General features: G+C 47.9%; 1 protein-coding gene across 2 annotated transcripts in view; it reads left to right on the top strand.

Moving 5' to 3' along the window:
• Il6r (interleukin 6 receptor) overlaps positions 1-11,612 on the top strand; it is a 58,483-nt gene extending 46,871 nt beyond the window's left edge. Inside the window, exons 7-10 of one of the 2 annotated variants that reach the window (XM_031374546.1) lie at positions 2,021-2,064; positions 3,008-3,077; positions 4,007-4,106; positions 8,297-11,612. In XM_031374546.1, the coding sequence (XP_031230406.1) occupies positions 2,021-2,064; positions 3,008-3,077; positions 4,007-4,106; positions 8,297-8,534 (452 nt within the window). In that variant the 3' untranslated portion in view covers positions 8,535-11,612. Of the gene's footprint in view, positions 1-2,017; positions 2,065-3,007; positions 3,078-4,006; positions 4,107-8,296 lie in introns of both variants that reach the window. The other variant, XM_031374545.1, reaches the window with a different exon arrangement.
• The last annotated feature ends 149 nt before the right edge of the window (positions 11,613-11,761 follow it).

The following is an 11,761-nucleotide window of genomic DNA, read 5'->3' as shown; positions in this document are numbered from 1 at the left end:
AAAAAAAAAAGAAAAGAAAAGAAAGAAAGAAAGAAAGAAAGAAAAGAAAAAGAAGAAAAGAAAATTGAATTCAAGATCAAAGGTCAGCATGGTCTATATAGTAAGTTCCAAGCCGTCATGGGCTATAGAAAGGCCTGTTATCCAAGACCAATCCATCCATTCACACATGTACACAGTCCTAGTGAGACTCATTGCCAGGGTTCTGAGACCTGTAGGGCAATAAAAAGGTTGTCAAGGGCTTGAACCTCTGGGCCAAACGGCCATCAGTGCTTGGACCTATTTTTCTATTTACTGCTGCCCTCATCACCTGGTTTTAGCTCTGAATCTAGCACCAGCCTACCCTATGCTCTGTTGTCCTTCATACACCCTTCTGTATACACACTTCTGTATACACCTTCCTGTGGGCTGAATTGTTCTCATTATGCTAAGTTGGGAGGATCACAAAGGTATGAGGTGCTAGGTCCTCACCACAATTTGAAGCTCAATTCTGAGTTAATTTGTTTTGTGAACTTAGACAAATAACTACCCTCTCTGGTCCTTTTTTTCTACACCTCCAGGGTTGCTGTACGCTTGTCTCTCCTTCTGGAGGTGGGGCAGCCCGTTGGAAATTCTCCCCTGAGCAGCACCAGGTCACCCCGTCCTCCGCCCCTTAGTGATTATGTTATTCTCCAGGGTTGGGGACGCTGAATGTCTTATACTTGGTGGTATTTTTAACTTCTTAGTGGAAAAAAACGCTGAGATGAGAGATTCTGAGTCATTCCATTCCTTGCCTGGCGAGGCTCAGAGCTGGTCTCTCAGGCCCCATTCTGGGCCTGCCCTCAAGTTGATTTCTGTGGAAGGAATTCCCATGAAGGGAGTGGCCCCCGCTAGAGCTGCCCCCACTCCTTTTTATCAGGGTGTCTTTGGCCCATCCCAGGCACGAGTCACTGATTTTTTGTATATTTTACTGCAGAAAGACAAGCTCAAGGAATTACTGCTAATAGCTCTCATATCTTGTAATGGCCTTTCCCTTTCTGTGTATATATTGCAATATATATAATATATGATAATATAAATGAGTTTTAGAAACTTTGGATCAAGGCATGTGTTTTTTAAAAAAATATATTATGTCTTCAATGTTTTTCTAAAAATCCATATTTTGAAGTTTTATTTATTTATTTTTAAAGATTTACCTCATCTTTTTTTTCATTTGATTTTTTTTTTTTTTCTTTTTTGGGTTTTCGAGACAGGGTTTCTCTATGTAGCCCTGGCTGTCCTGGAACTCACTCTGTAGACCAGGCTGGCCTCGAACTCAGAAATCTGCCTGCCTCTGCCTCCCGATTTTTTTCATTTTTATCTTACGTCTATAGGTGTCCTGCTTCCACCTGTGGCTGTGTACCACACCCATGCAGTGCCCGCAGAGACGTTACAGAGGGTTGGCGGCCAACATGTGGGTGCTGGGAATCAGACCTGGGTCTTCTGTGGAAGCAGCCAGTGTTCATAATCATTTAAAACTTGAAGTTTTATTTTTTTGTTTTTTTGTTTCTGAGACACCATCTCATTGTGTAGCCCTGGCTGGCTCAGGATGCTCTAGGAAGACCAGGCTGGCTTCTAGTTCCCAAGTTCTGGGCTTAAAGGGGTACACCCTGAACTTTTATTTTTAGTAGATACAGAATAATCAGGCACAGTGTGGGAACATGTACTGTTTCGATACACATTTACATCATGTAATGTGAAACAGGTTTTTTTTTCAAGGCCACTGTGTTATATGGTTCTATCATAACGGGCATTGCTAGTCCCCTAGTGTTGGAGAGTTCTAGATTCTAAGCATTCTGCTTAAAAAAAAATAATTATGGATTATATTGAAAAAAATTTTTTTGAGACAGGATCTCCTCTGTACCAGCCTTAAACTCAAGTCACCCCTCCTTCTGGGCTTCCTAAGTGCTGGTTAGGGTTACAGGCGGCGCCATCCCCCGTGCTCTGGGTTGCTCTAACTGGGTTCCAGGCTCCATGAGTCACTAACCTTTCTTTCTACTAGCAGAGCTCAGGACCACTCCAGCAGGGATCCTCTGGAACCCCACACAGGTGAGCTTGCCCCCAGAAAGAGCCAGGGAATGCACTGCCCCAAGTCTGGTTTCAGTGCTAGCTGGGCCTTCCAGAGATGTGGCCAGTTCCCTGTCCCCAGAAGCTGTAAAGTGCCATCTGCCTGGCTGTGGTGGCTACTGTTTCATCCCGAGGTCTTTGGATATTACTGACAGCTTAGTCTGAGACCAGATTCAATTTATCTTAGCCCTCCCCTGTGGCAGCCTGGTATCATGAAGTATTGGAAATCGGATTACGGATGAATCTGCTTAACAAATTCCTTTAACTAATCCAATTTCCCACCTCTCTCCTCGAGTGGTCCTTAATTCCCTCAACAAGGAGCTGGAGTCTTTGTTCCTCTGCCCCCCAAAGCACAAAGAAGGCAGCAGGGGTCTGGGCCTCACACACAGGGCTACCCAGGGCCATCCTCAAGGGGCTTTCTAGTGTCTTCATAGGCAAAGGCAGATGAGTCCTTGCCTCTTAGGCCAGAGAGTTCTGGGTAGGTCCTAGGGGAAACTGACACTAGCTGAGACTGGCCGCCCATTCCACTGTGTGGGTGAAATCTCTCGGATCTAGAAGCAGACCGTAAGTCCACCTGGACTCAGAAATCTGCCCATCACATGGCTGGCTAGTGCAAAGTGCAGGTGGGGTGCTAGGACAGGCTTTTCCCAGGAGGCTACCACTGTGCCTGGCAACAGACCTCATGGACAGCTGCTGTGTTTACTGAGCACATCCTGTGTGCCTTTGGCAGAGAAGTGGGTGGAAAGAACTCCACCTGGCATAGGGAATGTGAGCATACAAGTAAACACCAGTGACAGGCAGTTGATGAAGGTCGGGCACAGAGAGGTTCATTCAGGACACAGAAAGGAGATGGTGGCTTTGTAGACGACATGTAGAAGTCCCTATGAACGCTGGGCAGGCTGATAGTGAGGGTCATCTCTCCTAGGACGCGCTTGAAGACTATGACAACCACGGGGATCAGTACAGAGGTTCTACAGAAGTAACGCGTGTCGTCGGTAAGCTCTAGTGTCTTGGTATTCCTCGGGCCTGTAGAAAAGCTCTCACATGGACACTTAGCAGCTGATCAAAGGCAACGATCTTCCATTGTTTCTATAAGTCTTCGCAGTACTGGGGACTGAACCTAGGTCCTCGTGCTAGGCAAATGGGCCACCAGTGAGCTACAGCACCAGCTCGCCTTTCATTGCTTCACCTGCTCATTTGCCGTTGTGTGCTAAGATACGATGAGGCCCGAGGGAAGAGTGGGACAGATCGGGAAGCTAACTTGCAGTCAGTCTGTGGTATGACCTAATAGATTATGAGCACTGTTGCTGGAGACCAAAACGGAGCGTCTGTGGAAGGAAGCCTATTCGCATAGGTTCACTGGCTCAGCCAAGAGCATGTGGCCTCTCTTAAAGGACAAGGCAGGAAAGGGGCTCAGGCAAGGTAGACAGAACACTCTGCTCAGGAAGAGAGATCTGTGGGGAGTCCAGCAGGAGGAGGGACATGGCATGCCTGTGGCTGCCAAGTTGGGAATAGGCAAGAGATGACGTCCCAGTGGAGAAATTGCTTCCAAATACTTGTTGAAAGCCCCTGAGTCTCCCTGACTCAGTCCCAGTGACCACCACAGAGTCCTAGGAGCCTCTGTCTCTCATGTGCCTTCTGCCTGGAGCCAGGATAAAGGATAGGAGGAAAGCTATCCTGAGAAGGAATGGCCCTTTGGTTGGCTGCAGTGGATGTCAAGCTCCATACGAGCCTTTGAATGGTGCAGTCTCCCTCAGTCACTGTGGGAGGAATCCATGCAGTGCCTCTTCGGGGGTTCTGCTGCCATCCAGAGCTGCATCTGCTACTAGTATCTGTTGCCTGACTTTCTTCTCCCTCTTTCCTTCCTTCTGTCCTGCCCACTTCCCCCTTCCTTTTCTCTATCATTCCCCTCCCCTGCCCACAGCCCCAGTGCCAGAATCCCCGTCCGTGTCCCTGCCCACGTTCCTGGTAGCTGGAGGAAGCCTGACGTTTGGGTTGCTCCTCTGTGTCTTCATCATCCTGAGGTGAGATGGGCCCTGGGACTCTGGGCTGCACTCTTGGGTCTTAGCTTTCATCTGCCCAAGGGAGCATCAGAACCTAAGGAGCTTCACTCATTCATTTCTTCATTCAGCAAATGAACATGTATAACACCCTGAGAGTCCTGGGTCAGGTACTGCAGGAGGCCAGGGGACAGGACAGGTACGGTCTAGTGAGGAAGCCAATCCCTGACAAGGAAGCACTGACATGGGCAGAGCTCCAGGAGCACAGCCGTGGTGAGGAGGAGGAGGAGGAGGAGGGCCATGCAGTCAAATTCTTTAACCAACCAATAAGGAAACGGCCCCAAGGGTTGTCCAAGGAGCCAGGGCTGCATGACATGCCCTGTAGACACTGGCCCATAGGCTGAGGTAACCCAATTGGCCCTACCAGGCACTTACATGTGTTCATAGAGAGGCATAGAGACCAGCTTGCCTGCCTGTTGCTTAGGCTCAGACACTGGCTGCTGGCAGCCCGTGCAGCCCCTGAGGCACTGGCAGGGGAAGTGCCTGTGCTAAGAACACACCAGCAATTCATTTCCTATCTGCCGAGTTTCTACTTTATTCCATATAAGGCAGATTTATTAGTAAAAGAGTCCAGTTTGTTTGTTTTTTATGTTTTCGTTTTTTGTTTTTTGAGGAGAGTCTTAGCATGAAGCCCAGGCTGGTCTCAAGTTCTTCATCCTCCTGTCTCTACTTCCCAAGTGTTGGAATTATAGGCAGATGACACTTGCCTGATAAAAACTAGTAATTTCAAGCCGGGTCTGGTGGCACATGCCTTTGATCCCAGTGCTCAGAAAGCAGAAACAGGCAAATCTCTGAGTCCAAGGCCAGCCTCGTCTCTAAAGTAAGTTCCAGAACAGCCAGGGCTACACAGAGAAGCCCTGTTGTCTCGAAAACCCAACCCCTCCTCCCCGCCAATAAAATAAAACAAAACAACCTAGTGATTTCAAATAATGAAAACATCCTCTATTTTTTAAGACTCCCGAACAAGAGAAGACTCTCACTTAGAGACACTGTGGAGTCACGGAGTTAAAAGCTGGCTGAGCCGCAGTGACTGGGTTGCAAGTGTGGTAGGCGTTTGATGTTTTGCCAGTCAGAATAGCATAGTTTTAGAACATTTAGTTTATATCCCGAGCTAAGGAGTTTTCTAAATATTTTTCTAGTGATGTTAGAGAAAATGAAAACAACTAAAATATACTACCAACAAAAGTTTGCCCTTTCTTAGGTAGCGGTCACAACCTCCAGGGATCAGTTCTCCTGAGACTGAGACGATAAGCCTCTGCTAACAGAGTTATTTTTCTGCTTGTATTCCTGGAATGGGCTTACACCGTTAGCTGTACACATACAGCTTAAAACTCATCCATAAGCCAAGGGTAGTGGCACATAACAATAGTCCTAGCCCTGGGGAGGCTGAGGCAGGAGGATTTCGGTGAATTCCAGTCTAAGATGATCTGCATAGTGAGTTTTAAGGGGCCACCTAATGAGAAAATACCATGAACAGGACAACTTATAAAAGAAAGAATTTAACTGGGGGCTTGCTTCCAGTTCCAGAAGTTTAGTCTATGATGTTGGGAAGCCTGGGCAGGAGGTAGGTATGGAGCTAGAGCTAGAGCTGGAGCTGGAGGTGGAGCTGGAGCTAGAGTTCCCATCTGATCTGCAGAGAGATGAGGGTAGGGTGGAAGGCCTAAATATCAAAACCCTACAGGAATAATGCACCTCCTACAGCAAGGCCACACCTAATTTTTACCAAACGGTTCCGTTAACTAGGGAGCAAGCATTCAAACACATGAGACTATGGGGGCATCCTCATTCAAACCAACACAGTCCTTCCAGTTACAGAGATTGTTTCCATGTTGTGTTTAAAAGATCATAAGAGTTGTGCTTTATTACAGGTAGTTTGCTAAGTGTCTTGAGCTTAATGAATGATAGGCAAGTGCTCTACCACTGAGCTATCTCTCCAGTCCCTCTGTGTGTGTGTGTGTGTACTGTTACTTGCCACAATTGTTCTGTATATATAACTCTAAATTCTGGGCTGAAGGGATGGCTCAGCAGTTAAGAACACTTACTATCTTGCATAGGATCTGAGCTGGCTCTCAGCACCTGCATTGGATGGCTTATACCACCTGTAATTCTAGCACCAGGGGATCCAATACCTTCTTTTAGCCTTCTTCTTACAAGCACATACCCACACACAGGCACACATACCTATGATTAAAAATAATAATAAAAACCCTCTAACCCTACCTTTTTAAAAATATGTTCACTTTGTAAATATTTTCACGTTCTTTGTAAACTTCACATTCATTAGCAATAGGTTTCTCTTATAAGTACAGGTTAACTGTTATCAGGCACTGGAAGATGTTTCGCTTTTACAAAACAGCACTGTGCTGGACATCTTTGTGCCTAAAGTTCTCCCATGTTTATATCATTGTCTTAGTCACTATTCTAGTGCTGTGAAGGTGCCATGACCCCCACATTTTACTGGAGGCAGGGAGCATGGCAGCAGGCATGGCAGGTGTGGAGAAGAAGCTGAGAGCTACATTCTGGTCCTTCGTCAGAGACAAACACTGGGTCTGGCATGGGCTTTTAAAACCTCAAACCCCACCCCCCAGTGACACACTTTCTCCAACAAGGCCATACCTCTTAATCCTTCTAATCCTTTTAAATAGTACCACTCCCTGGTGACTAAGCATTCAAATCTGTGAGTCTATGGAGGCAGTTCTTATTCAGGCCACCAGTCATTTTAGGGTCTGTTCCCAGAACTGGAGTTCCTGGGTCAGCAGCATGCCCTCAATCCTCTCACAGGGAGAATTCCTCTCCGAGACTGAGCACACTCCCCTTCGCAAGTACTGGGCTCTCTTCCTGCAGCCAAATACCATTCCGCAGATTGTTTATGTTGCTTGGATAACAGGCCAAGAGCCAACGGCAGATTCAGAGCCAGCTATCAATCATTTATCATAACAAGAACAAGGAATAGTCTGCTGGTTTCAAGCCCTCCAAATGCCCCAATCTTGTTTATGACATTGGCTCCCCCCCCCCACCCTAGTACTTCCTTAGGTAATGAATGGCAGGTGATGGAATTGGGGGGAGGGTCACTTTCTTCTCACTTTGGAGTCAGTGCACAGCAAGTCAGCCATAGAGAGGGAAGTCAAAGGGAGGAGAGGAGGCCCTGGTTCAGCGGTTCAGCACGCCTGGCTAAGGGCCCCATTGGGAAGGAGCCCCCTGCCATACCTTTGCAGATCTGTATCTGCAGCTCAGCTTTCCTCCAGCTGTCAAGTGACTCTCTCATGGTTACTGAGCCTGGCCCAGGGCCCAGACATCGAACGGAGGAGGCCGCGATGGGCGCGATGCCTATCTCTTCCTGCTCACCACTGACTTTCCTGTCAGATGAGTCAACACGTGCCCAGTGGTGGCCCCATCAGAGCGTGCAGTCTCTCCCTGATGGGGTGGGGTGGGTGGAGGTGTCTGGAGACCTGAGGCTGGTAGTACTGACTATAGAGGGCTGCTAGGGACCACACAGCCTGTTCTCTGCTGTCCATTGCAGGCTGCGTGAATGATCTGCTCCTGCCAGCCTTAGTTGGACTGAGTTCCATATTCCTTCTCCAGTGAAAGAATATTTTCCTCTTTTTTTAAAAAAAATATTTATTTATTTATATATTTAATGTATATGAGTACACTGTAGCTATCTGTCTTCAGACAAACCAGAAGAGGGCATCGGATCCCATTACAGATGGTTTTGAGCCACCATGTGGTTGCTGGGAATTGAACTCAGGCCCTCTGGAAGAGCAATCGGTGCTCTTAACGGCTGAGCCATCTCTCCAACAACCCCCCCCCCACTTCCCCCTTTTATGTGAATGGATAGAGACCTGATGATGTGAGCCCAGTAGACGGCCTCTGGCCCTGGGCAGATTGAGGGCGTGTCAGGTGACTTTTGAAGTGCATAAAGGAACACTTCCATTTCACTCCCTTTGTCAATGAGGCCAGTGAGATGTGGTCTTGATTTTGAAACTCACCAGCTCTTCAGGATGTCCTCTGGGGATGGTATGGGAGCCAGATAGCATTTCTGTAAGCACACCTAACCAACAGAGGCAGCCTGCCGCTGCTAGGGTGTTTTGCCATGCCTTTGGCCTGGGAGAAGGCTAAGGTCTGTCTGTTTGTTTTTGTGTGTTTGTATAAAGACTCAAGCAGAAATGGAAGTTACAGGCTGGGAAGGAAAGCAAGATGACCTCTCCTCCACCCCCACCGTATTCCTTGAGACCGCTGAAGCCGACCTTCTTTCTGGTTCCTCTCCTCACCCCATCAGGGTCTCATAACAGCTCTGGGTCTGACAACACCGTAAGCCACAGCTGCCTGGGTGTCAGGGACGCACTGAACCCTTATGACAACAGCAACAGAGACTACTTATCCCCCAGATAATTGTGTGGATGGCACCTGGCAGCTGGCCTGGCACCACGAGATCAGCATACCAGTTTCTCACTGCCCGTCCCGTCTACCTGGGTTTGGGGGGAGTGGAGGGGGCGAGTGGGCCGGGCTGCAGCTTCACTATCCCACAGAGCTTCTTCGCAAAGGTTCTGGGTGGGTGAAGACTAGTATGCTGCACAGGCTCTGAAGGAAGGGCCTGTGAGGAACACAGGCCATCATGAAGAGAGCCTTCGATGATTGAATAGAGACACCCTACACACCTGAGAGCGGCTCACAAGCTGCGCCCTCGGGAAGCCTCAGGAAGGGGTGCCAAAGGCTGCCCCAGTTGCCTCGCTCTGGCTCACTGCCCCCAAGCACTTTGCCGTTCTCTTTCGGAGGCCGCTGAGGTCCGGAGGAAGCTTCATTCTACTTTCCTTCTCAACACCTGGAAAGCAGCTGGGCCCAGTGGCGGTGACTAATATCTCAGGGCCCAATGGTTTACATGAGTGACAATTTCTCATAAGCAGTGTTTAAATGTGAATGATAATCCTAGGCACTGCTGGCTGTGGAGGTGTTCTTCTTCGATCTCAGGACTTCAGGAGAGAAGCAGAGCGGAAGTAGAGAGTAGATGGATGTCCACTGTCCGCGGGGTACTTGAGGGGGATACAGCCTGGGAAACAAGTTTCCTGTCCCCTCTACTCTCCCAGAAGAGGGATGATGGTAGGGGCTGGATGCCTCTTCCATGGCAGAAAGTGAAGATCGGTGGTGGTGGTGGGGAACAAAAACAAAAAGACAACCAGTTTCTTATAACAGAAAAGCCTTTGGTTTCGTTTTGTATTTTGATTTTTTTTTTTTTTTGTCTTAAAAAGTGTAAAAATAGTCTGTCCGTACTCTGCTTCAGGGAATGAGCCTGTGACTACCCCCAGGCGTAGGCAGGAAGGGTGTCTGCTTCCTGCTACACCTCGCTGCCACCTTGGCCTTCCTTGCTTTACTTTTGACTTGAGTCGCCTCAGCTGCTTCCCCCTGGGGCTTTGAGGAATCCAGTGATGTTAGTGGTCACCGAGGGGACCACAGAGCTACAAGAGCGGTGCTTAGATTAAAGTGAATTATGTAACCACAGCACCCACACCTGCCATCTTACAGAAATATGCCAGGACCTTGCCTTTTCAGAAAATACCACCACCACAAGACGGGGCAGAGCTGGGAAGACGTCACCTGTGCCATCTGCTTGCCAGCTCCAAGGGGCCACTCACCTAAGCAGTTGGTTATTATTATTATTATTATTTTTTGGTGGGCTTTGTACAGTTCAGGGCCTGTTGCCGTCTTGGAAAAAGCTCTGTAGGTTGACAAAAAAAAAAAAAGAGGCAGGTATTTATGTGGTTTTTTTTCCTTCTTTCCTTCTTTTCTTACTTTTTGGGACTCAAGGGTAGCAAAACTGTTATGAAAGGGAAATATTAAAGCCGGGCCGGTGGTGGTGCATGCCTTTAATCCTAGCACTTGGGAGGCAGAGGCAGGCGGATTTCTGAGTTCGAGGCCAGCCTAGTCTACAGAGTGAGTTCCAGGACAGCCAGAGCTATACAGAGAAACCCTGTCTCAAAAAAACCAAAAGAAAAAGAAAAAGAAATATTAGAAATCATGATCTTCAGGGGCATAGGCGACTATGCCCACACACAGTTCCTCAGCCCCTCACAGGGCTCTCTCTGCCCGCACACTGTTACCCAAGCCAGGCAGAGCAGGCAGGCAGAAGATTGAAATCCAGATAGCTCATTATCTCTGAAAGCTAAATAGTTTTGATCTCCAAGTTGTTGTTGCTTTCACTATTGTTGTAGCAGGATTGCTTCCCCCCACCCCATATCAAAAGGACGCTTTTCCCTTTTGACTTTTTATAAGCTAAGTCCACAAAGTCCAGCTTCTTTCAGTTCACACAGGAGTGTGCCCTCAGCTGCTTCTGGCCTCAAATCTGTGCTGGCTGAATGGCTGTCCCATCCTCGGGTCATTCTTACTGGAGTTTCTGCTGTGCACAGAAGGCAGTGTGCCTTGTTGACAGTACCACTTAACACCAGCATTCAGCGACCAGGCATCCAAATGCAGAAGGTTTAGATAGAGGTGGTTTAAACACGACCTTTGCTGCATGGTAGATAGTGGGGGACACATACAGGTTCTAGTTCTAAAACAATCTTTGGTTCTTCTGGCATTAATGAAATAGCTTTAAGCTATTTGAAGGGAGAAGCCTTGGCCACACCCACAACATTTGATGACAGTCCTTTCTCTCCATGAGCCTTGCCTTCTCACCTGGCTGAAAGCTCACACTGAATCTTGTCTATGTCCCTGGTGTCTTGGGAGAAAGGAAACTGGTGTGTGCTTTACTGCTGGAATTGAGTTGGAGCCAGTGTGGAGTGAGCCCAGCAGGGTGGGCCAGGGTTAGTTTATGGTGTGCCGGTTTAAGGAATGCCTGGTTTGCCTGGTTGCTTGGGCTCTGAGCTGCAGAGTTTCCTAGCAGTTCTTTATGGCTGACCTAGTTGGGGAAGATTCCCACACTCAACTGCAGGTGGAGGTGGTGAGAAACCTGTTTTCCTTAGGAGAGGCAGGATCTTCCCAAGAGCCTTTTCGGTGGTCCAGCCTACTGTGAGGTGTGGTAGGAGGGGGCAGGCCAGCTGGCTCAGGTCCTGGGGCTGGCACCTCGGAGGGTCTGCCTAAGGTCTCTCCAGCCTCTAGTGCCAGTGTAGTTGGGTGCCAGTGCCAGGAAGTTTCTATGGCAACCTTAATGCTTATTAAGGAACACTGTCAGTTTTGTGAACATATGCTCGGATGGAGATCTTGTTTTCAGAGAAAGGACTGGTACAGCGTGTAGCAAGCTGGAACGGACAGAGAGACTTTTTGGCAAGAGATCACATCCGTTAAACAGTATACCTCAATGCTACATGTTTCTGTCTTTGAGACAATATTTTTAAGGTTTTTACGCTCTGTTACCTGTAAGCTGATACCTAGAACTTTCTGCAAAGTCAGTGTTTTTCAATGCCTTTTTTTTCCTGTCATTGTTTGCTTTAAAGTGAAATTTGTAACTGTTTGAAATAAATGATTTCTAAAACTGCACTTGAGATGTACTTCTGCTTTGGGAACCTTTTCATTAAAAAGAAAATCTTCCGTGATTATCAAGTGGTAAAGAATGAGGAAGGCTAGCTAATTACATAGGTCTGTTCTGGAGGGCACAGTGGCTCAGCCCTCTAACCCTGGCTAGCTAA

Source organism: Mastomys coucha, unplaced genomic scaffold (assembly GCF_008632895.1).
Source record: "Mastomys coucha isolate ucsf_1 unplaced genomic scaffold, UCSF_Mcou_1 pScaffold16, whole genome shotgun sequence".
Taxonomy (NCBI): Eukaryota; Metazoa; Chordata; class Mammalia; order Rodentia; family Muridae; genus Mastomys; species Mastomys coucha.
The sequence above is the reverse complement of the archived record's forward strand: the minus strand, read 5'-3'. Positions and strand labels throughout refer to the sequence as shown.